Source organism: Natrix helvetica (genome assembly GCF_964273705.1).
Source record: "Natrix helvetica genome assembly, chromosome: 3".
Taxonomy (NCBI): Eukaryota; Metazoa; Chordata; class Lepidosauria; order Squamata; family Natricidae; genus Natrix; species Natrix helvetica.
This window is the reverse complement of record NC_138549.1, coordinates 177,128,288-177,152,926: the sequence shown is the minus strand read 5'-3', so window position 1 is coordinate 177,152,926 and position 24,639 is coordinate 177,128,288. Positions and strand designations below refer to the sequence as shown.

At 46.0% G+C, this 24,639-nt stretch overlaps 1 protein-coding gene and 1 long non-coding RNA gene across 2 annotated transcripts in view; one reads left to right on the top strand and one right to left on the bottom strand.

Moving 5' to 3' along the window:
- LOC309389570 (bactericidal permeability-increasing protein-like) overlaps positions 1-23,587 on the bottom strand; it is a 38,491-nt gene extending 14,904 nt beyond the window's left edge. Inside the window, exons 1-11 of the mRNA XM_081948109.1 lie at positions 23,290-23,587; positions 21,664-21,778; positions 20,601-20,729; positions 18,731-18,886; positions 15,952-16,015; positions 13,986-14,049; positions 9,542-9,633; positions 8,498-8,674; positions 7,801-7,860; positions 5,359-5,526; positions 44-111 (exon numbers count right to left, since the gene is read on the bottom strand). Coding sequence (XP_081804235.1) covers positions 44-111; positions 5,359-5,526; positions 7,801-7,860; positions 8,498-8,674; positions 9,542-9,633; positions 13,986-14,049; positions 15,952-16,015; positions 18,731-18,886; positions 20,601-20,729; positions 21,664-21,778; positions 23,290-23,497 — 1,301 coding nt within the window. The 5' untranslated portion in view covers positions 23,498-23,587. The remainder of the gene's footprint in view (positions 1-43; positions 112-5,358; positions 5,527-7,800; positions 7,861-8,497; positions 8,675-9,541; positions 9,634-13,985; positions 14,050-15,951; positions 16,016-18,730; positions 18,887-20,600; positions 20,730-21,663; positions 21,779-23,289) is intronic.
- Positions 1-24,639, top strand: part of LOC309389586 — a 51,638-nt gene that overhangs the window by 15,174 nt on the left and 11,825 nt on the right. The gene's annotated exons all lie outside the window — the stretch shown is intronic.

The following is a 24,639-nucleotide window of genomic DNA, read 5'->3' as shown; positions in this document are numbered from 1 at the left end:
TCCGTACAGAGTCAGCGTCAGGTCCTGCCCTGCTGTGACTCACCTGCCAATCTTCAGGCTTCCAGAGATCCTGGTAGAATTGACAGCCACTTTGGCAGAAACTGAGCTGGTCTGAAATGAGAAAAAAAAAGCAGATCTTTAGCATAGATGGCCCAGACCAGGGGTGGGTTTCAATTTTTTTTACTACCGGTTCGGTGGGTGTGTGGTTACATGGGGGGGGGGGCATGTGACTGAGTGGGCGTGGTCAACTTGACGTCACTCACGCACACTCAGTCACATGACCCCTTCACCAAGCCATGCCCACCGAAACGGAGGCAAAAAGTTTAGACGGGGGGGGGGGGGAGCGCCTGCAAACCACCCAGTAAGAAAAAAAAGTTTTTGTCCTCCCTGGATCTCCAGGAACCCTCCGCAGGCTTCAGCAGAGCTGGGGGGAGGGGAAAAACGCCCCTCTTTTTGCGAGAAATGGGCAGAAAATGCTCCGTTTTCCCCCCAGCCCTGCTGAAGCCTGCGGAATGCTTCTGGGGGGAAGGCGAAAACGCTTCCTTTTTTTCTTCTTCAAAAAACGGCCCACGTCTGGGACCTCTCTGGGAATGGCATGCACATACCATTGAAAAAGGGGGAAATGAGGATTTTTCTGAGCATGTGCAGAGCAGAAAATAGAGATGGTGGCATCGAAGATAGAACCGGTACAGTTACGTGTCCGCCAGAGTCACCACCTATTTGGCTGAACTGTACCATACTGGTAGGAACCCACCTCTGCTCCACATGGCAATTGTCAACTCAACGACTGTAACTGAGTCCAGCTGAGTCCAGGTTGTTGAGTCGTGCCACTCGTTAAGCAGATTTTCATATGATCCATTTTACTTTTTTTTTGTTCTGCAGTGGTCGCTGTTAGGTGATCCTGGCTACTTTCCTTAGTGACCAGAGGAAAGATCTCCTGACCAATAGCCAGCCAAGACCCAGTGAAGGCCGCCTCGTTTCGTTTATTGGAACGAACGGGGAGAAACCGTTACCAAAGCTTGCTTCTCTCCAGAGGTTCCAACCTAAAATCATCATCATCATTATTTAACGACCCCCATAATCCCTTGCAGGGTGGAGTCTGGGCAACTGCATGGAGCTAGCAGAGTGTTTGCTGGCCTGATGCCCTTCCTGTCACCATTGATGAGTTTTGTTCAGCAGATATATTCTCATTGTGCCCAGAGAGAGAAATATCTGCCTCTACCTGGGATCAAACTCCTGATTGTGAGGCGAGAGCTACCCCTCTAGGCCACCACACCATTCCCTTCTTAATATAGCCCTGTCCTGGATGCCACATCCCTCCTCGTTCCCCTTTGGCTGACATACTATGAGGTTACACTCTTTCCAATCGTCTCCTACGTATTTCCTGCTACCTAGTGAATCAGTGATAAAATTCATTTTTTTTTTACTACCAGTTCTGTGGATGTGGCTTGGTGGACATAGCAAGGGAAAGGATACTGCAAAACCCCCATTCCCTCCCCACTCTGGGGCCAGCCAGAGGTGGTCTTTGCCAGTTCTTCAAACTACTCAAAATTTCCGCAACTGGTTCTCCAGAACCTGTCAAAACCTGCTGAATTTCACCCCTGTAGTAAATCATATATCCCCTGAATATGAAAATTAGGAGATTTGAATTTTCCTGTGGTTGGTGATTGGAGCTGCTGGCTGGAAGTGGGGAAGCAGAGAGGCAAAGAGGAGTAGGTAGAATCATATGTCCATAAACCAAAATAGTAATAATACATTCTGGATTAGTGCGCTTGAAATTGTGATTTTATTTATTTCAAAATGACCCGTTTAGTTCAATGTAATAGCTGTCTTGCACTTGTCTTTCGCAGTACTCTTCAAATTTGGATATTGTCCCCTTTGTATACAAATTACTAGTCTACATAGACAGATTACCTATTAAGAATCTCTAATCTGTGCTCTCCAAGCAGAAATTAGGGGTCCAATTCGGCCATTCCACTCTACAAAGATGCCACGCTATCAGCCCCCCACCCCACCCCCCACTGCAAAGATCCTGCAGGAGAAGAGCAGTCTGGACAATCGTGAGATGTGGCAGGGTGAGAGCTGTAAACCATAAACACAAAGCTTTTGCTGTGACCCAGCATAACAGATATAGTGCCCTTGCTGACCCTAATGGGGACACTAAAGAGACAGGTCAAGGTAGTTGTGATAATGATGACTCAAAAAAGCAGGGAATTGTGGTCCAAAATGAAGAACTTACTTCGGAAAGACGAAATGGGGAACCAGGTATCACACATCAATCGCACAAGAAGAGCAAGGTATGCAAAAAGAGAAGTCTCCTTCTGGTTGGTGATTCAATCATAAGGGATGTAAATTTAGGAAAGGATATGGAGGTTTTAAAAGAGGTCAGGTGTCTGCCAGGTGCTACTGCCAGCAGAGACAAGAGGCGTATTCTTAAGATAGTCAAGAATGCAAGTAAGGACTGTGACGTTGATGCTATTATACATCTTGGCACTAATTATCTATCCCAGAAAGATGTACTTTCTGTGCAGAATGATTTCCAGAGCTTGGGGTATGAACTTAGTAGTATAGGTTGTAGGCTTATCTGTTCAGAGGTTTTACGGAACAAAAAGGGAAGGGCCACTGTGTAGCAGAGTTTAATGTTTGGCTAAAGGAGTGGTGTAAAAGGGAAGGCTTTGGTTTTATTAGTCATGATGCCTGCAGCTGGTCCAATGAAAAACTGTACAAAAGAGATGGTTTGCACCCATCCAAGAAAGGGACTGAGTTACTTGGCATTAAATTCACAGATTTTCTGGATAAACATTTAAACTGAACAGCGGGGACAGAGAATTAATAGATACAGAACATTCCTGTCCCCAGCAATCTAAAATTCATAGGGTTATCAGTGCATGTAACACAGATGTTTGTGCGTGTAAGATTATCACTCCCACTGTCAAGCAAAACCAAGCATTTAAGTGAGTGCCATACCATATGCATGAATCAAACAAGTGGCAAGAAAATAGGGGCAGTCAGGCATAACACAGGTTATGTAGACAGTAAGCACAGGGTCAATCAAAATGGACTCAAATGTCTATACACCAATGCACAGAGTATGAGGAATAAACAGGGCGAATTAGAAATTCAAGTAGAAGAGGGCAGATACGATATTGTTGCCATTACAGAAACTTGGTGGGATGAAACCGACAAATGGAACATACAGCTAGAAGGATTTAAATTATTTAAAAGAAATAGACCAAATAAAAGAGGAGGTGGAGTTGCACTATATATAATAAATAATTACCTCTCTACAGAAATAGAGCACAACAATGATGAGAACAATCTTGAATGCATTTGGGTCAATATCAAAGGTTGTGGGGGAAATGACATTGCCCTAGGTCTATACTACAGGCCACCCAACCAAGCAGAGGAAGTAGATGAACTTTTTGTTAGTCAGCTAACTAAGGTATGTGGGAAGCACACCACAATAGTAGTGGGGGATTTTAACTACCCTGACATCAACTGGGAAACAAACTCTGCACCAAGTGGAAGATCCAACAGGTTCCTAAAAAACCTAGCAGACAACTTTGTTTTCCAAAAAGTAGAGAAGGGAATAAGAGGATCAGCCATATTGGACTTAATTCTCACTAACAGAGAGGAAATGATAGAAGGTGTTGAAGTTATAGGAACCCTGGGGGCAAGTGACCATGCAATATTGGAATTCAACATTATGCAAACACAAGTAGTAGAACAAAGTCAAACTAGAGTCTTGGACTTTAAGAAAGCTAATTTCAATAAATTTAGAGAGAGCTTGGGAAAAAATCCATGGATGAGAATCCTCAAGGGGAAAGCAACTCAAGAAGCTTGGGAAATTTTGAAAAATGAGATTACAAAAGCCCAGTCTAGCACAATCATCTTTGTTGCTCTTCTCTGCACTCTTTCTAGATGTGGAGACTCTAGAAAGTGCAGAGAAGAGCAACAAAGAGGATTAGGGGACTGAAGGCTAAAACATATGAAGAACGGTTGCAGGAACTGGGTATGTTTAGCTTAAGAGAAAGAAGGACTAGGGAAGACATGATAGCATTGTTCCAATATTGGAGGGGCTGCCACAGAGAGGAATGGGGTCAAGGTATTTTCCAAGGTACCTGAGTGTAGAACAAGAAGCAATGGGTGGAAACTAATCAAGGAGAGAAGCAACTTAGAACTGAGGAGAAATTTCCTTACAGTCAGAACAATGAATCAATGGAACAGAAGTTGCCTCCAGAAGTTATGAATGGCCCAACACTGGAAGTCTTTAAGAAGATGTTGGATAGCCATTTGTCTGAAGTGGTGAAGGGTTTCCTGCCTAGGCAGGGGGTTGGACTAGAAGACCTCCAAGGTCCCTTCCAACTCTGCTATTGTATTGTATTATGCAAGGTGTGTCAGTTAATGTTCATCAGGTAATTAGAGATGCTCAGTTGCCTGTTTTAAATTCTGGGCATTTTTAATGGCTTCTTAGAACGACATATTTTATTTTCCCCTGTTTGTTTTTCAGTTTTAGCTTTGCCTTTCCTGTTATCCCATTCAGTTCCATTTTCCCTGTTTAGCCATTTCCTCTCACATTTTGCCTCATTTCTTGCCACCGTTACAAAGTGAATCACTGCAGTTGTCAGGATAGTGGCATGGTTGTTAAGTGAATCTGACTTTCTTGTTGACTTTGCTTGTCAGAAGGTCGCAAAAGGGGACCACATGACCCCAGGCCGTTGCAACTGTCATAAGTACATGCCAGTTGCCAAGTTGCCAAGAATTTTGGTCACATGATATTGGGGGCGGTGCAACGGTTGTGTGGAAAACCGTCATAAGTCCCTTTTCTCAGGGCTGTTATAACTTTGAGCAGTCACCTGGTCAGCCTCTATCTCACTTGCTTGCTATTGGCTGCCATAGTAACGGGGAGGGAGGGGGCGCATGGTATTTGGGAGGGGAAAAGTGCTGGTGGAGACATCTTGAAAAAGAGAGTTTTGTTCTCACCATCTTCTGCGCATGCTGATGGCTGGTGTTTGGGTTTAGTCAAGGTCAACCATCTCTGCATACCAGCTGAATGAGGCCACCTGAAGAAGTGCCCCACATAACACCTTTGGGAGTTGCAGATTGGACATTGGGTTGGGGTAACCGGGGGAGGGTCATGGGTAAACGTTTGATATGTACAAGTTTGTGCCTTTTTGCCTCAGATCTTGCTTTACGTTCGCTGTTTTCATTTCATATCCAGTAAAAGTACTTTTCTCTTATTAATTTGAGTTGGGTTTCCTTTCTTGGATGTTGAATGAGGCAGGTTGTAAATTGAAGATTATCTGATAAAAGATATTGCAAAATATCTGGATTGTCCACCATGGGGAGTTTACTTACCACTTCGATCAGAAAGAGGGGCGCCAGGGAAGAATTCGGGAGAATTGCGAAGGCCTGGATGTCGACTGAAGGGGTCAGCGAGAGGCTTTTGGGGGTGATGCTCAGAGACGGGGCCGAAGAAGGGGAGACCTTCAGCTTCATTGGCAAGTTGGGGTAGAGCTTCTTCAACTGAGGATGGTAAGGAGAAAGTCACATTTCCAGGGATGGTCCTCTTCTCTACTTGAAGACCTGCTGTGATGACCCAGGACGAAGCACGAAGGCCACACAGCGAGCGGAGAGTTCAAACTCCGCTTTAATGCTTCAAAATTGCCCCCAAATGCTCCCATCTTCTTGGCAAGTCCCAGAGGAAAGCACACATGCACGCAAGCGCACACAGACACAAACGGCAGCCTCTGGCTCCACGCAGTCCAGCAAAGCAAAGGAAGAGGGAAATGAGTCCACAAAACCAGGAACAACCAAAGACGCACACACACTGTCAGGTTTCCTAAAAATGCCCTAATTGATTCATGAGTATCGAGCCATGTTTCAATATAAAACTAGTCATTTATTAGGAACACCATTAAGCAAGGCCTTTTCGCAGTCAGATCTGAGCTTTGTTTGAGTTATAGCTGAACTTTAGCCCTGTTCCTTCCCTCCCCTCAGTCTGTGTCATAAATCACATTCTCCAATGAGGTGCACCCATCCCAAGCCTTCTGCAGTAATCTGAGATCCAACTTCAGCGGACAGTATGCGTGGAATACACTCCCTCCCCCTTCTCCCACTATGGCAACTGTAGGAGTTTACACACACACACACACACACACACACACACACACACACAGAGAGAGAGAGAGAGAGTGAGAGAGAGAGAGAGAGAGAGAGAGAGAGAGAGAGAGAGGGCAGCCTCTGGCTGCACGCAATCTAGCAAAGCAAAGGAAGTGGGAAGTGAGTTCACAAAACAAGGAGCAACTGACGAGTCCATGATTTAAGGAAGAAGCAAGGAGTCCTGCAAACTCTAAATGTGTTCAACAGCACACACCCAAAACTCTACAAATTCAGCGATTGTTCCTGACAAATGCCCCTCCCCACAGCATCTCCTTAAGTCTCAGTCCCCAGCTGTGCCTTGTGAAGAGGGCCGGGGCACTCTCCTCCCGAGTCGTTGGGTCAGGCTGCTCTGTTCCTGCCTTCTCTCTACTCTCCATGCTCTTGGATCAGGAAGGGGAGGTCCTTGCTCATCACCTCAGCTCTGTCGCTCTTCATGGCCACTGCTTGCCGTCTCTCCATCATCCTGCCCCCGTTCTTCCCTGCTAACAAGCTGTCCCAATCCTGAGGGGCTCTGGGCTGCCTTGGCCTGATCCTCCCCACATTCCTCTCAATCCCTGCTGGCTGTGGCTCATCCTCCTCCACAGATTCAGGCTCCGACGGGGGGCATGACACCTGTCTTGCTGGATGTCCTCCATTCACCCCTTTTGGAGATTTAGGGATTTAGGTTTGTTTTAATCCAGGGTGAAAATTAAATAGACATGGCTAAGATCTTCTAAAGACCACCAAAGGTTTGGGGAATGGCCTCTTGTAAGATAACAGACAACCTTGTAGCTTTGGAGGAGACAGATCAATTTTGGGAGCAACTTTAAGAGGGGTGGATTCCACCTCCCAGAATTCCCCAGCCAGCAATTTGATGCTTGATTGCCTTGACTTTACTCTCCTGTAGAAGCAGGGACTGGATATTGGTGAGGGAGGGTGAGGAACAAGGGAGGATCCATGCATCTTCTCTGCGCTAACAAGCCTGAAATGGTGGTTTGATGCTTGTTAAGACCACCAGAGGGGATCCCCTTGGAAAAGGACCCTTTGCTTCAGTGCACAATGGGGGTAGTAACAATTCTGAGGAAGAGGAGGAGGAGGAGAAGAGGAGGAAGGAGGAGGAGGAGGAGAAGGAAGAAGAAGGAATAGAAAGTGCAGTAAATAAATTAGGAGGAGGAGGAAGAAAAAGAAGGAGGAGGAAGAGGAAGAAGAAGAAAAGAAGACGACTGTGGGGTCTTTGGTGCTCTCTGAGTTTGGTTGTTTTCTTGAAGACATTTTGTGGCCCAGGGAGGGGACATCGTCATTACTGGAAAGGAGTGGGGTTTGCAAAGTGGAGGAGGATGAGGATGAGGAAGAGGAGGAGGAGGTGGGGGTGATAGAGGAGTAACATCATTATAAAGGCTGAAGTGAAATGAACTCCAGGGCTTAAAAATAGATACTCCAGAAAGTGCTGTCCGATCCCCATTTGATTTCTACCTTCTGCTGCCCCTGCAACCTGATCCCAGGGTCCTTCTCTGCTTTGAGGACTTCATCATTCAGGACAGAGCAACCGCTGAAGCTTCCGGATGCTCCCCTCCCCGTCCCCACTTAGCGGCTCCCCATGCAGCATGCCCCCACTTCCCTTTCCCTTGGGGCCTGGGGCACGGAGGGGGAGAGGCTGACCTGTGGGATGAAGGGCTCGAAGGAGGAGGTGTTCAGCCGGATTTTGATCTCCTGAGGGACCTGCAGGGGGCAAAGAGGGTTGGAGGGGAGCAGATGGGAAAGCAGGAAGGGGAGCAAAGAAGGTCTCCATCTCGCCTTCCCTACGGTCTTCCTTCCTTCCTTCCTTCCTTCCTTCCTTCCTTCCTTCCTTCCTTCCTTCCTTTCTTCCTTCTTCCATCCCTCCTCCCTCTCTCCCTCCCTCCAGTCTTCCTTCCCTCCTTCTTCCATCCCTCCTTCTTCTCTCCCTCCCTCCAGTCTTCCTTCCTTCCTTCCTTCTTCCATCCATCCCTCCTCCGCCTCTCCCTCCCTCCCTCCCCCAGTCTTCCTTCCTTCCTCTTCCCTTCCTTCCTTCCTCCCTCCCTCCCTCCGGTCTTCCTTCCTTCCTTCCTTCTTCCGTCCTCCTCCCTCCCTCCCTCCCTCCCTCTGGTCTTCCTTCCTTCCTTCCTTCCTTCCTCTTCTCTTTCTTCCCTTCCCCCTCCTTCCTCCCTCCCTCCCTCCCTCTCTCCCTTACTTCCTCCCACTACTCCTTTCATGCATTTCTCTTCCCATCTTCCCTTACTTCCTCTCTCCTTCCCTTCTTTTCTCTCATCTCTCCCCAGGAGAAAGCAGGATTGGCCCTCCCAGAGGCTTCTGGGCTTCACGATCTGCTTGGCCTCACCATCTCATCCACCATCCAGAAGGTCAGGGCTCCTGCTTTGTAGTAGACGTCACCAGCTGTGTTGAAGAAGTAAGTGGAAATCCCAAACTGGACCATGCGGTCCTGATCCACCGGGAAAGAGAGAGGAGGCGGGGGGAAAGGAGCAGGAGAACGATGGACGGTGGAGAAGAATTCACCCTGGTGGGAGGACATGAAAGAAGTTAAGAAGACACGAAAAGAGGGCAGGGACCAGGCGATCTGAAGGATGGAATCAATCCGTTTCAATCCAGCCGATTGGACACGTTGCAAGATCCTGTCAACCAAAGAGAATTGGAGGACCAGGAAATGGGATTTTTTGGCAGTGTCCCAAGCTTTGTGGAATATCTTCCTCAAGGAGATCAAGGTTAGAGAGCCAGCTTGGTCTGGTGAGTAAGACATCAGGCTAGAAACCAGGAGATCATGAGTTCTAGTCCTGTTTTAGGCATGAAAGCCGGCTGGGTGTCTTTGGGCCAATCACCAGGAGTCGGTGAGTTCTAGTCCAGCCTACACCTAAAAGCTAGTTTGGTGACTTTGGGCGAATCACCAGGATATGGCATACTCACAGTCTCCTGGTGATTGACTCAAAGTCACCCAGATGGATTTCCTGCCTAAGACGGGACTATAATTCACCATCTCTTGGCAATTGGCTCAAAGTCACCCAGCTGGTTTCCATGCCTAATATGGGACTAGAACTCCCAGCCTCCCAGTTTCTAGCTTGGCGCCTTAACCATGACATCCAACTGGCACTCCAAGAGACAAAGTGCAGAAGTCTCTTACTAGCAGCAGTGGGTGATTTGGGGGCCCATCATGTCCTCTCCACCCACCAAAAACTCAGGAATCTGGTATCTCCCCATTTTGAAGTGAGAAGCAAAAGAGAACTACAGGGCAGAATCCTGTGCTGGTAAAAAGAGGCTGAGACCCACAGATCACCGAGAAGTGGGAGGGAAGATTGACAGGCAAACTCTACCATCTGGGAGGCGTCCTTCTGCAGGCCCATCCCCCTCCAAGCTTTCTGCTGATGCTTACCTTGAGGTCCAGGTCTACACAATCACTTGTGGCAACTGGTGGCCCAACCAGAGAATAATCGATGCTCGATGTGTGGTCGATATTGGCAGTAACTGGGGGGGAAAGACAACACAGGGGTGACATCAAAGAACTTGGTCCCTTTGGTAGGACAGTCTCAAGGATGATGGAGAACCATACAATCTTAGAATCCTAAGGCTGGAGGTCTTCATGTCTGAACCCCTCCCAAGAGTAGGAGACCCTATACCATTCCAGATAAGTGGTTCTCCAATCTCTTCTTAAAAACCTCCGGTGTTGGAGCATTCACAACTCCTGGAGGCAAGCAGTTCCACTGGTTAATTGTCCTCACTGTTAGGAAGCTTCTCCTTAGTTCTAGGTTGCTTCTCTCCTTGATGAGTTTCCATCTGTTATTTCTTGTCATGCTTTCAGGGGCTTTGGAGAATAACTTGACCTTCTCTTCTCTGTTGGAACTCCTCAATACTGGAAGATTATCATATCCTCCCCCCCACAGTCCTTCTCTTCATTAGACTAGACATATCTAGGTCCGTCAATTGTTCATGGAGATTCTCAGTCATCCCCTTCATGGTTGTCCCAAAGGTGCCTTTTCCAGAGGCAACTGGACTTTCTGGTTTCTCTTCTTTGAAGACATTTCGCTTGTCATCCAAGAAGCGAAAGCTGAAGAAGCTTCTTGGATGAGAAAGGAAACGTCTTCAAAGAAGAAAAACCAGAAAGTCCAGTTGCCTCTGGAAAAGGCACCTTTGGGACACTCATGGTATGGTTTAGCCTCCAGACTCAGATGGCAGGACAAGAAGTAATGGATGGAAACTGATCAAGGAGAGAAGCAACCTGGAACTAAGGAGAAATTTCCCAACAGTGAGGACAAGTAACCAGTGAAACGCATTTCTTCCACAAGTTGTAGTTGCTTCATCACTGGAGGTTTTCAAGAAGAAATAGGACAACCCTTTGTTCAGGATGCTATAGAGCAGGAGAGTGGACTAGAAGACCTCCAAGGTCCCTTCCAACTTTCTTTTTCTATAATAAGGGATCCAATACTAGGACAAAAGAGTGACTAGAAGCTGTAGACCAGTTAGGCAGAAACATTGAGATGCAAACAATGTGTTGTGGCCCACCAGCAGCTATCGGATCTGGCAGCAGATTCGGACAGTGAGGAGGTTGGGGAGGAACATGGGCCAGTCCTGGAGTCTGGGGAAGGCTCGGACGAGGGCTCTGCATCGGAGGCAGAGATGGGGCCAGGGCCATCCGACAGTTATCAGCTGTCTTTGGAGTCAGTGGGGCAGAAGAACAGCTGGAGCCTGTTCCAGAGGTGGTATTCAGCAGGTTCTGACCAGTTCTGGAGAACTGGTAGAAGAAATTTTGAGTAGTTCGGAGAACCGGCAAATGCCACCTCTGACTGGCCCCGCTCCCGTCTATTCTCTAGCTCCGGAGTCCCAGCTGATCAGGAGGGAATGGGGATTTTACAGTATCATTCCCCTGCCATGTCCACCAAGCCACACCCACAGAACCGGTAGTAAAAAAAAATGAAACCCCACCACCAACCTGTTCCCAGTGTGCCCATGCTCAGAGCTGCCAAGAGAAGGGAGCAGCTAAGGAACAAGGGCCGACTTGGGAGTAAGGCCACAGGTGGGCAGTGAACGGCCCCTCCCAGAGGAAATAAAAGAGGAGCGAAAGGGGAGTGGAGTTTGCAGGAGACCATTAGTTCGATTCATTAGGGTGAAGATCTGTTCCTGACTTCTTGCCAAGTATTTTCTGCTACTGCGTGGCAATTGGAAGATTTATTTTATTTATTTTGTCAAGCATTTTTAAGATAACAGAGATAAGTATAAACGTGATTATGAATACAGGAAATGGATGCAAATAAATGGGGAGAGTAGGAGAGGGACGGTAGGCACGTTGGTGTGCTTATACACGCCCCTTAAAGCCCTCTTAGGAAGGGGGTGAAGTTGACAGTGGACAGTCTAAGGTTAAAGTTTTTGTGGGTTTGGGGAAGAAACCACAGAGTCAAGTAGAGCATTCCAGGCATTAACCACTCCGTTATTGAAGTCGCATTTTCTGCAATCGAGTTTGGAGCGGTTTACCATATCTTTGTAATCTACTGGGAGCTGGTGTGTTGTTGTGGTTGAAGCTAAAGTAGTCATTGACAGGTAGGATGTTGTAGCAGATCATGTTATGTACTACACTTAAGGTCGGATCGAAGACGGCATAGTTCTAAGTTGTCTAAGCCCAAAATCTCAAGCCTGTTGCCATTTGGGATCCTGTTGCGAGCAGAGGAGTGGAGGACTCTTCTCCTGAAATATCTCTGGACTCGCTTGGTTGCATTAATGTCCGATATGCAGTGTGGATTCCAGGCAGACGAGCTGTATTCGAGAATTGGTCTAGCAAAGGTTTTGTATGCCGTAGTTTGAAACACAATGTTACTGGAGAAGCTACATAAGATTAGGTTAACAAATCTTAATGCCTTTTTGGCGATGCTCTTACAGTGAGCTCTAGCACTTAGATCGTTTGAGATGCGGACTCCGAGGTCTTTGACCAATATGAGGGTCATCCACGAGGTCGTGTCTGCCCAGCTTGTATTTTGTGTTCTGATTTTTTTTTTTTGCCAACTTGTAAGACAGAGCATTTGTTGGTTGAGATCTGGAGTTGCCAATTGTTTGACCATTCTGACACATAGCCAAGGTCTCTTTGTAGGGTAGCAACATTATTGGTGGCGTTGAATAGTTTTACATCATCAGCAAAGAGAACGCAGCTGCTTATGATATCATCACAAAGGTTATTTATGTAAAGTATAAAGAGTGTGGATCTAAAACGCTGCCTTGGGGGACACCCCTGTTAACAGGTGCAGGGTTTGATAGGGGGGGGCTCCATATTTTGACTACTTGTTGTGTGTTTTACAGGAACGTAGCTATCCACTTATGCAGGGATCCGGAAATGCCATAAGATTTTAGTTTTAGAAGTAGTTTGTCATGTACCATGGACTCAAAGGTTTTACAGAAGTCTATGTAAATTGCATCTATTGCTTTATCCTGGTCGAGTTGTGTACTCCATTTATTTTTGCAGTGTAGAAGTTGCAGATTAAAGGACAATTTTTTCCTGAAACTAAACTGTTTGTTAGACAGTAGGTAGTTTATCTCTAAGTAGAGGGCAATGAATTGGTTTATGATTGATTCCATGACTTTGCAGGTGACACCACAGAAAGAGGTTGGTCTGTTATTTCCAACTAGGCTGGGCTCTTCCCTTTTGAGGATAGGGATGACCGTGGCTAGGGACCATAGGTTGGGCAACGAGCCGGTTCTGAAAGATTTCTCATAGATTATACTTAGAGATCCTGCTAAGGCAGCGAAAAGCTTTTTTAATAAGTACCGTATTTTTCGGAGTATAAGACACATCTTTCCCCCCTAAAAGAGGGTGAAAATTTGGGTGCATCTTATATATACTTATATATCCAACCACCCACTGTCCCCCACCCTTTGGCTTCTGCCTCCCAGCAATTTACCTCCTTGTAGCAAATGGGGAAAATGGGGCTTGCGGAGTCTGCAATAGGCTATAGCAATCCCTGCAGCCTGAAACAGCTGATGATCAGGAGACCCCTGCGGAAATTAAAAATGAAACCTGCTGTTTGCTGCACGAGGCAAATTGCTGGGAGGCAGAGGGAGATTTTTTTCCCTTGTGCTAATCACACTTTTTGCTGTTTGCTGCCAACAGGTAAGTCAATAACTATAAATGCCTATAGAATGTTCAAATTATTAGACTTATTTTTTTAAAGACTGCTTTATTATTGTTCGAGACAACTTAACAAAATGAAGAAGCTTTTAAAATAAATGCTTGATCCGAAGAGGCCCAGTGCTATTGTATCTTCTTTTAAACAGCAGAGAATAACTAGACTTCCAGAAAGCCACATCAATTTTAACAGCATCTGTACAAGTATAACGTAACACCAGAAACAGTGTATATCATCTGTATTGTTTGCTGTTTGTTGCAAGCAGGCAAATTGCTAGGCAGAGGCAGATTTTCCCCCCTTGTTTTCCTCCCCAAAAGCTAGGTGCGTCTTATACTTTGGAGCATCTTATACTCCGAAAAATACGGTAGGAGCATAATCCATCAGGTTCAATAGATAGAGATGGTTTTAGGCTGCGTAGTGCCTTTTCAACAGCATCTTCTGTAAAACCGATATGTAGTCGATCGTTGCAGAGTTGCCTGGCAGCTCTCCAAGCCTGATAAAGGTCTGTGGTTGTGGAATCTCTTGTAAGACTGTCGGCTGGGACTTTGCTGGAGAGGAATTCCCTTTAACCTAAATAAAAGGGGTTTTATCAGGTTGAGGAGTGCTTTTGGGTCAGAAGACAAAGCATGTTGGTTTCCTTACATGATGCTCTTCTCTTTCTGAAGGAGAAAGCTTTTGAGGTCAATCAATGCTCCAAGGTTTTGCTCTTACCTGGCAAAGACTGAAGATGGGCCTGCAGTTTGGAGTTCACAGAAGTTCTCACTATCTCACAGATCTGGAAAAAACGCACAAGAAGACAATCCTTAAGAGAGGAAAAGCAAAATAAAGCAACAACGAACCAGAAAAGATGGTAAATTAGGGCAGGGTTGTCTCCAAGCAACCATTTCCTACCCTGAAAGGTAGCTGGATGTGACAGCTCCTAAATTTGTAGGCCAACCCAAAGAAGGTGCTACAACAGAGTTTTGCAAAGACTTTCATAACTTCAAAAATAGTCCTCAAAGCAGGCCACTCAAACAATTCTAGTAGGATAAAGCTAAATAAAAACGCTTTGGTGAGATCATTTGAAAAATACGTGGCTTGTTGCGGAAATATAACCAAGGACCTTGTGAGTTCTATTCGGTTGAGCAACTTGCTCAATGTCACAAGATCCCAACAAAGGACTTTCAGTTGCTCATCACTCCATGAAGAACAGTTAAGATAAAATAAATAAACCCATTGAAGGACCCTGTAAAACATATGAAGAAGGGCTGCAGGATTTACATTTGGCTAATTAAGAGAAACGAAGGACTAGGGAGTGACATGACAGCACTGTTTCAATATCTTAGGGGTTGCCACAAAGAAGAGGGGATCCACCTATTCTCCAAAGCACCTGAGGGCAGGACGAGAAGCAATGGGTGGAAATTAATCAAGGAGAGAAGCAACTTAGAACTGAGGAGAAATTTCCTGACAGTCAGAACAATGAATCAGTGGAACAGAAGTTGCCTCCAGAAGTTGTGAATGCCCCAACACTGGAGGTCTTTAAGAAGATGTTGGATATCCATTTGTCTGGAATGGTATAGGGTCTCCTGGCAGAGCAGGGGGGTGGACTAGAAGACCTCCAAAATTCTATTCTGTTCTGTTCTGTTCTGTTCTGTTCTATACTATTCTATTCTATTCTATTCTATTATTCTATTCTATTCTATTCTATTCTATTCTATTCTACTCTACTCTACTCTACTCTATTCTATTCTATTCTATTCTTGTAGAATCATAGAATCCTATGGCTGGGAAGGATCTTGGAGGTCTTCTAGTCCTCCCCCTTGGCAAGGGGAGAATCCTTTTCAAAAGTTTCAAAAAGAGTCTGAAATTATATAGGGCCTCCTGCTTGACTAGAAAACCTCCAAGGTCCCTTCCAACTCTGTTATTCTATTCAATTTTCTATGTCCTTACTCCATGCCAGACAAATGATTGTCCAATCTCTTCCTAAAGACCTCTAGTGATTCAGCATCCACAACTCCACAAGGCAAGCCATTCCACTGGTTAATTGTTCTCACAGTCAGGAAATTTCTCCTTAGTTCTGAGTTGCTGCTGTCCTTGATTAGTTTCCACCCATGGCTTCTTGTCCTGCCTTCAGATGCTTTGGAGAATAACTTGACTCCTTCTTCTTTGGGGCAGCCCCTCAAAAATTGGAACACTGCTATCCTGTCTCCCCTGGTCCTTCTTTTCTTTTCATTAAGTTAAATATATCTATTTTCCTTGGCCATTCATCATACGTTTGAGTCTTGTCATCTTTATTGCTCTTCTCTGAAGTCTTTCTAGCGCCTCAGCAATTATTCCTTTTTGCATTGTGATGACCAGAACTGCATTACTCCAAATGTGGTCTCAGTTGTGTGGTACTATCATTTCTTGTGACATTGATGCTCTCCATCTCTTGATACAGTCCAGGACTATGTTGGCCTTTTGGGCAGCTGTAGCACACTGTTGGCTCATGCTCCAGCAGTGCTCCATCAGGAACCCTCAATCCCTCTCACAGGTGCTTCTGTTCAGCCAGGTGCACTTTTGAATGGTGTTTTTGCATCAACAGCTCCCAGTTTGGAAATCTCAGGTGCTCTCTAGGCCTTTTTCAAGCCTCCTTTCCACACCTGACTGAAGTCAGGTGTTGGTGTTGGTGTGAAGGCCCAGGACCCAGAGTCTTTACCTTGCTTTCCATGGCTGTCTTGAAAGCTGATTCAACCTTGCTTTTGAAGAGGTTATACAGCCACCTGCAAAAGCAAAGGCACAGGTGAGGTTCATGACCCATAGCTTGGTGAATTGACCCTCAAAATAAATCCCCCTTGGCTCCTTCAAGAGTTTAGAAGAGACAAGGAAATCTTTCCTGTTTCTCTTCCTCATCCTTGATTGGTTTTTTAGACATCTGAAGGGGTTCTGTTGACAAGGAAGACCCTAAGGAGTTGAGGGGCACCTGATATTTCTAGAACAATGGAACCATGAGAGACTCCAATCCTGGAGAAGATCATTTGAAGGTTATGCTTAATGTTACTTTCAGTGTGATCTCCAAAAGGGAATATTTTCCATCCCTCTGTTGGCTTGATAGTTAGCATTTACAATATTTATAAGAGGCACCATCTGAATGACACAAGCTGGAAATAGTTGGCCTGGGGCAGTCCAGCTATTTCCAGCTTGTGTCCAACTATTTCCAGCTTGTGACTGCTGGTGAGATATTTTGATCTTTTTGTTTCCTTTTTGGCTTTTTGATCGGCTCTTTTGAATGGTATGTAAATGCTGCTTATCTCCATGTGCCTGTGGGTGGTTGATTTGTCTGAGTGCCAGGCTTCCTGGAATTCAACCATCAACAGGCACATAGAGATAAACAGCATCGGTTCTACATACCACTCAAAAGAGGCAATGAAGAAAGGCAAAAAAAGAAACAAAAAGAGCAAAAAGATCTCCTCACCAGCAACACCCAGATAAGCAGAGAATAACGCCAAGATTAACACTAGACAAACAGTCTCTAATTAACACTAGTAAACAGTACCCCAATCAAGGATATGGCTAACTCAGACAAACAAGTCTATGGTAAACAACAGCCCAATCAAGGAACCATCAAGCACACTCACACTAACAGGGGAAGACATTTGTCTAAGAGAGAATAAACTCCACTCAAGTCTACCACTGATGATGTTACCTAGTTGGGTAATGCAAAGTCTGCAAAAACCCCACCAAGAGAGTTCCAACAATCCCACAGTCATCTTCCTCTTCCTCCTCCACTCCACAAGACCTATTCCATTCTAGCACTGATGATATTCCCTAGATAGGTAATGAAATGTTTGGAAGAAAACAGCCAAGTTCTGAAAACACCAAGGACCCATCAATAATCCTCCTCCTCCTCCTCCTCCCTCCCTCCCTCCCTCCCTCCCTCCCTCCTCCTCTCCACACCTCCCTCCCTTCCAGCATTGACTATGTTACCTACTTGGGTAATGAAAGATCTCCAAGAAAACAACCAAGGTCAGGGAACACCAAGGATCCCACATTTCAAGCCTGAGCTACAAATAATCTCTTCTACTCTTAGACTTTGTCCCTCTTATCTCAGAGGAAAGTTATGGGATGAAAGTAACTGTCTACCGAGGCAGGAGAGGGATGGCCAAAAAGAGCCGCCTACTCCACGATAGCAGTTATATGTTAACTTGAGAATAGGTGCAGGGCACAACTGTGCAGCAGGAAAAGGCCAGGCTCCCCAGGCCCAAAAGTTTACATTGGAAAACTGGGTGGAACCAACGGTTTTTGCAGACCACGGGTGTCCAAACTTGGCAACTTTAAGACTTGTGGACTTCAACTCCCAGAATTCCCCAGCCAGCAGAGCTGGCTGGGGAATTCTGGGAGTTAAAGTCCACAAGTCTTAAAGTTGCCAAGTTTGGACACCCCTGTTGTAGACCAACGACAGCATGGAAGGGAGCATAAAACAGTCTCCTTGTGCATGGTCTAGTGATGGTGTTGGATTGGAGAAACCTGGGTTCAAGTCCCTTCTCACCCCTAGAAATTAAGTAGCTGATTCTAAGCACATTTCTTCTGCCTTCTCTCAGATTGTGCTCATGGGAAAGATTTGGAAGAGATTGGCAATGCATCACCTTAGGCCCCTGAAGGAAAGGCAGACTGGAAATGTAGCACTACAAACAGATAAACCACAGATCCATCTCTGGAGGTTGATGACAAGAAATGACAGCCATTGGTCCAGAATGGTATAGGGTGTCCTGCTTGGGTGGGGGGTTGGACTAGAAGACCTCCAAGGTCCAGTCCAACTCTGTTATTCTGTTCTGTTATTCTCTCTATGGCCATGTACAGCCTTCCCATCAAGCCCCCCAAAATCTGGAATGGTTTGGGACCGAGATGGCTAAACTTTTTGTTGTTGGGTGCCCAAAAAGTGAGGGTGTGCACGAGATAGCACCCACGGTGCCAGCACCCATAATGCAAAGCGACCCCAAGTTTCTAACTTCTGGTTGGCCTGTTGGGCCCATTTTTGCCCTCCCCTGGCGCCGGAGGCTTTCCTGAAGCCTGGGAAGGGTGAAAACGGCCTCCAACGGCCCTCAGGAAGGCTGAAAATCAGCTGGACAGCATGCGCATGCGTGCTGGAGATGATAGCTCACATGCCGGCAGATATGGTTCCTTGTATCACCTGTGGCACATGGTATAGGGTCTCCTGCTTGGGTGGGGCATTGGACTAGAAGACCTCCAAGGTCCCTTTCAACTCTGTTATTCTGTTCTTCAGATTCACCATCATGGGTATAGGATCTTCTTCCACAAGCAGGGGGTTGGACTAGAAGACCTCCGAGACCCCTTTTATTCTATGCTCTATGTTCTAAATAAATAATGTTTAACCCTACTTCAGATCTTACACTTCCTTGGGGAGAAGGATGGTGCTATTGTGAGGGGTAGATATTCCTATGAAGAACCCGCTATGAATATTAACGAAATCAACCTACTCCCATTTGCCAGAAATATCAATGTCGACGTTGGAAATGTGCGTGTTGCAATCCAAGGTGGTCACCGTTGGTCTCCCAGTGCCATCGCTCCCCAGCTCCAAGCCCACAGAGATGGAGATGCCGCCAACCTTCAGTTCAAAGGAGTCATCATCCTTCCTGGTAGGGGGCACAATATAACAGAAGCGTTCACAAAAACCTCAGTCTCTCAAGAGATGATGAGGAAGCCCCCAGTCTAAGGATGGGCTGAAGCAGATTTCCTACCCCTCAGTTCCCCTTTGTGTCACCTCTTATTGCTCAAACTGATAGTATCACTTTTGACAACAGGGTGTGACCTTCGAGGACTTCCACATTCATATAAAGGCCAATAACTATTTATTTGTTATGCTACCCATCTCACTATCCAGAATGACTATAGGAGGCTTACAATGGCAAAAGGAAGAAGTATAAAAGCATTAAAAGTAACATAAAGAATTCAATAAGGGTAAAAGGCTAGGTGGGTTCTTGTCTCTCACTCAACTGACAACACATCTAACTCATTCAGCTCACTCAACAAACAAACCAGCCAACCTACCAAACTCACTTAACCAACCAACCAACTCATTCAACTCAACCAACCTGTCCATCTCACTTAACCAACCAGCCAACCAACTCATTCAACTCAACCAACTAATAACATGCAATTCAACCCACCAACCAACCAACTCATTCAACCCACTCTACTAAACAACTCATCCATCTCAATTAACCAACCAACTCATTCACCTCACTTAACCAATCAACCAACTCAACCAACCAACTCATCCAACTCATTTAACCAACCAACCCATACAACTCAACCAATTGATCAACTTATGCAACTCAAGCCACCAACCAACTCATTCAACCCACTCTACTAAATAACTCATCCATCTCACTTAACCAACCAATCAACCAATTCATTCAACTTACTCAACCAATCAACTCATCCAACTCACTCAACCAGCCAACCAAATCATCCAACTCACTCAACCAACCAACCAACTCAACCAACCAACCAACTCATCCAACTCAACCAACCAACCTATTCATGCAACTCATTCAACCAACCAAAGCCTCCCACCAATATTGAATGAGCCCACTGGAGAACTGAAGAACTACATCTGAAGATTTCTTCTGGACTTGGCCCCAGCTGGAGAGACAAGCCTTTGGTCATGTACTGACTTCATCCCATGCTGTACATGAGGTTGATTTTCAAGATGTTGCAGAGGTTCAACTGGTAAATAATTAATTTGTCCCATTGCCTAGAAGGGACATTGGGGATCCTAAGCTCATAGAAGCGATGTGGGAGTCTTTCTGAACCAACAAAAAAAATGTGTTCTACTTTCATTTACATAAAGGCAGATAAAATTGTTGTAAAGTGTGTAGATTCCTGATACCAGAGAATGGCTCCCTGCGCTTCTGTTCTAAACCACAGGGTTGAGATGTCCAAGAGGCCAGCCATGGTGGCCCCAGAATGAACTTTCTGTTTTCAGATGGAGTTGCAACAGGGGTGAAATTCAGCAGGTTCTGACATGTTCTGGAGAATCGGTAGCGGAAATTTTGAGTAGTTAGGAGAACCTGCAAATGCCACCTCTGGTTGGCCCCAAAGTGGGGTGGAAATGGAGACTTTGCAGTATCCATCCCTTGCCATGCCCACCAAGCCATGCCCACCAAGCCACACCACACCCACCAAGCCACGCCCACAGAACCGGTAGTAAAAAAAACCTGAATTTCACCACTAAGTCGCAGTTATTTCTGCCATGAAACAAGAGGGATTAATGGCCTTCTAGCACTTAGCCAATTTCAGAAGCAACAACCAAGAGATGGAAAAGTAAGGAGCAGTGAAACTCACAGCCAACGTTTCTTCAGCTCCCAATGGCCGGTCATTTCAGCCAAAGCATTGCTGATGGAGACCCTGAGACCTTGGCCCGGCATGGGCTCAATTGTTGAGTGGAACAGCTCAAACCTACGAATGTTCAGCCTGCAACAAGGATAGAGAAGAGAAAAAAGCTTTTGAGTTCTTGAGTGTCTGGGCTCAGTTTTGCCCTCAACATGTCGGTTAAAGACCCAGTATAACACAATACAATACAGAAATCCTGCAGGCAGGCAATTGGTTAGATTTAGGCTTCAAAACCAAGTGCAAAAGCAGGAAATGGTGTAATCCATCAAGGTCTATAGGAACTTTGAGGTGGCCAAGAGGTTTTATCTCACAAGGAATCTTCTTCAAAGAGGACCAAGCAGGACTCCCTATGGGCTTGGGGATTGCAAGTGGTCTTGACTTATGACCACAGCGGACCTCAAAAATTCTGTTGCTAAGTGAGACATTTGTTAACTGAGTTTGCCCCATTTTATGGCCTTTCTTGCGACAGTTGTTAAGTGAGCCATCTCACTTGTTAAGTTATTAACACAGATGTCCCAAGGGTGCCTTTTCAGGAAGCAACTGGACTTTCTTGTTTTTTTTCTTTGAAGATGTTTTGCTTCCATTCCAAGAAGCTTCTTCAGGTCTGACTAGGACGAAGGGGAAGGGAATGATTGATACCTCTTGCAGACAGCTGGTCATTTCCATTCTTTTAGAGGGTTGTTGAGGTTTTTCTGTGTCCTCAGGGTCACCTGAGTGGTGCAAATGGGCGTGGAGCCTTCTATAGCCTTCCTTCTCCACACCCATTTGCATGAAAATATCTCCAGAAAACATCCATGTCCATTTGCACCACTCAGGTGATCCTGAGGACACAGACAAATCTCCAAGTAGCCTCAACGACCCTCTAAAAGGCTGCAAATCGCCAGCTGTCTGCAAGGAGTATAAATCCTTCCATTCTCCAGAGCTGAAGAAGCTGTTACCACATCTGGATGCGCCATGAGAGATTCACCTGGACACCCCAAGTCTCAAAAGAGGAAGTCAAGAGAAAAAGCCTCACCTGTAGAACCTGTAGTTGACATTTCCAATAACTTTAACTCTGTAGGTGCCAGAGAATTCGGGCAGAGTGATGGCAGGCAGGTCCTTCTGCAAGGTTGCCACTCCCTCTTGGCACGCTGAAACAAAGTGGACAGCTCGTGGGCAGGCATTTTTTTAACTTCCTCATTCTTTTTTTAAAGAATAAATGCAAAAAAGTGTCATATTTGTGAGGTCCTGGATGGTCTCTGAACTTAGTTGTTTTCTTGCAGATGTTTTACGACAACTAGGGAAAACCATCAGTGCTAGAAGGGAGAATTTCTCTGCCTTTCATTAACACTGATGATGTTCCCTAGTTGGGTCATGAAAGGTCTGCAAGAAAATAACCAAGCTCAGAGAGCACCAAGCACCCCACAGTCCTCCTCCTCCTCCTCCTCCTCCTCCTCCTCCTCCTCCTCCTCCACAAACCCCACCCTTCTAGCAATGGGTCATGAAACATCTGCAAGAAAATAACCAAGCTCAGAGAGCACCAAGCACTCCACTGTCTTCTTCTTCCTCCTCCTCTCTCCAAACCCCACTCCCTTCTACCATTGATGAAGTTACCTAGTTGGGTCATGAAAGGTCTTCAAGAAAACCACCAAGAACCCCAGAGTCATTGTTGTTGTTATTGTCATCGTCCTCCTCCTCTTTCTCTTCCACATCCCATTGATCCTTGATCATGTTCTCTAGCTGGGCCATGAAAAGTCTGCAAGGAAACCACCCTAACCATAACCCTACCTAAAAACGAAATTGGCAGGACTATCTGAAAAGATACAGGTTTCATCAAGAGCAAATGGAAGTGACTGATGGATGCGTTTCACTCCCCAAACCCCTTTCGTGAAGCCCTGGGTGAGGTTAGGCAGCCTCAGCCCCACCAGATCCAGTCCCAGAAGGGATTGAGGAAAAGCTGTTTTTGCCCCCAGACAAACCATGTTGCTTTGCAGCTCGAGCAGGCTTAGCTACACCCGTTGCGTGCAATAACCCAGCTAAGTCATTCTTCAAAGAAGCAATGGGTGGAAACTAATCAAGGAGATAAGCAACTTAGAACTGAGGAGAAACTTCCTGACAGTTAGAACAATTAATCAGTGGAACAGAAGTTGCCTCCAGAAGTTGTGAAAGCCCCAACACTGGAAGTCTTTAAGAAGATGTTGGATAGCCATTTGTCTGAAACGGTATAGGGTTTCCTGCCTGGGCAGGGGGTTGGACTAGAAGACCTCCAAGGTCCCTTCCAATTGTTATTCTATTCTATTCTATTCTATTCTATTCTAATTGATGCTATAGACCAGCTGGAAAAGTCAGGATCAGTGCAGGGACCCTGTTTTTAATTATTCCCTAAAAACAAGCCAGTTTTACTCCGATTTCATAGGGAATTAGAACACAGAGTAGCAGATCTGAAAGGGACCTTGGATGTCTCCTAGTCCCCAACCCCTCTGTCCACGGCAGGAGATCCTCCACCATTCCAGACAAATGGCTGCAACAGGAGAGTCCCTTTTGAGTCACACACACAAACCCTCTCTGTTCTCCCTGCACCCCACCCATTGTCAGATGGTTGTCTGTGGGGCAGAGGGGGGATCCCAGGGTGAGTGGGTAGAAATAACCGCTGGGGACCTACCATAATCCAGTCCTTTCTTGGTGATCCTGCCTGCAAATCCCGGGTTCACGCCCTCCGACCAGGGCAGTAAGCAGCAAAGCCAGAAGACCAGGAGGCTGACCCTGCGCATCTTCACACCTCCAGACTCCTGGGGATCCTCTGCTGGGACCAGGGTGGGTGTCTGCAGACCCTGGGTGCCTCCAGTGCAGGGAAAGAGGAAGCAAAACATGAGCTTTGAAAAGAAGCAGGAAGTTGCGCTCTCGTTCCGGAAACAGACTTTCCCCGGTTGACTTAGATGTCCAGCCTAGATTCGCAGTGGGATTTTCCCCAGAGGCTCTTCAGAAGGTGACAAAGTCCAGGTGCTGCTTGGACCTTGCAACCCTGTGACTCACCCCAGAGATTCCGGCTTTGATGCTCAGGTCACTTGGACGACCCCGGTTGGTTGGATAGAAAGCAAACATCAGAACATTGTTTAGAAGAGAAGAGAATTTAGAATAGAATGGAATGGAATAGAATAGCAGAGTTGGAAGGGACCTTGGAGGGCATCTATTCCAACCCCCTGCATAAGCAGGAAACCCTACACCACTTCAGACAAAATGTTATCCAATCGCTTCTTAAAAACTTCCCGTCTTGAAGCATTCACAACCTCTGGAGGCAAGTTGTTCCACTGGATGTAAGTGTCATTGTTGGAGAATCATAATATCACAGAGCTGGAGGGACCTTGGAGATCTTCTAGTCCAACCCCCTTTTCAAGCAGGAGACCCTATGCCATTTCAGACAAGTGGCTGTCCAATGTCTTCTCAAAGATCTCCAGTGTTGGAGCATTCACAACTTCTGCAGGCAAGCAGTTCAAGTGGTTAATTTTTCTCACTATTAGGAAGTTTCTCCTTGGTTCCAGGTTGCTTCTCTCCTTGATTAGTTTCCATCTGTTGCTTCTTGTCCTGCCCTCAGGTGCTTTGGAGAATACAATACAATACAATACAATAGTACAGTTGGAAGGGACCTTGGAGGTCCTCTAGCCCAACCCCCTGCCTAGGCAGGAATCCCTATACCGGTTTCAGACAGATGGCTATCCAACATCTTCTTAAAGACTTCCAGTGTTGGGGCATTCACAACTTCTGGAGGCAACTTCTGTTCCACTGATTCATTGTTCTGTCAGGAAATTTATCCTCAGCTCTAAGTTGCTTCTCTCCTTGTTTAGTTTCCACCCATTGCTTCTTGTTCTACCCTCAGGTGCCTTGGAGAATAGCTTGACTCCCTCTTCTTTGTGGCAACCCCTGAGATATTGGAACACTGCTATCATGTCTCCCCTAGTCCTTCTTTCTCTTAAGCTAAACATACCCAGTTCCTGCAACCGTTCTTCATATGTTT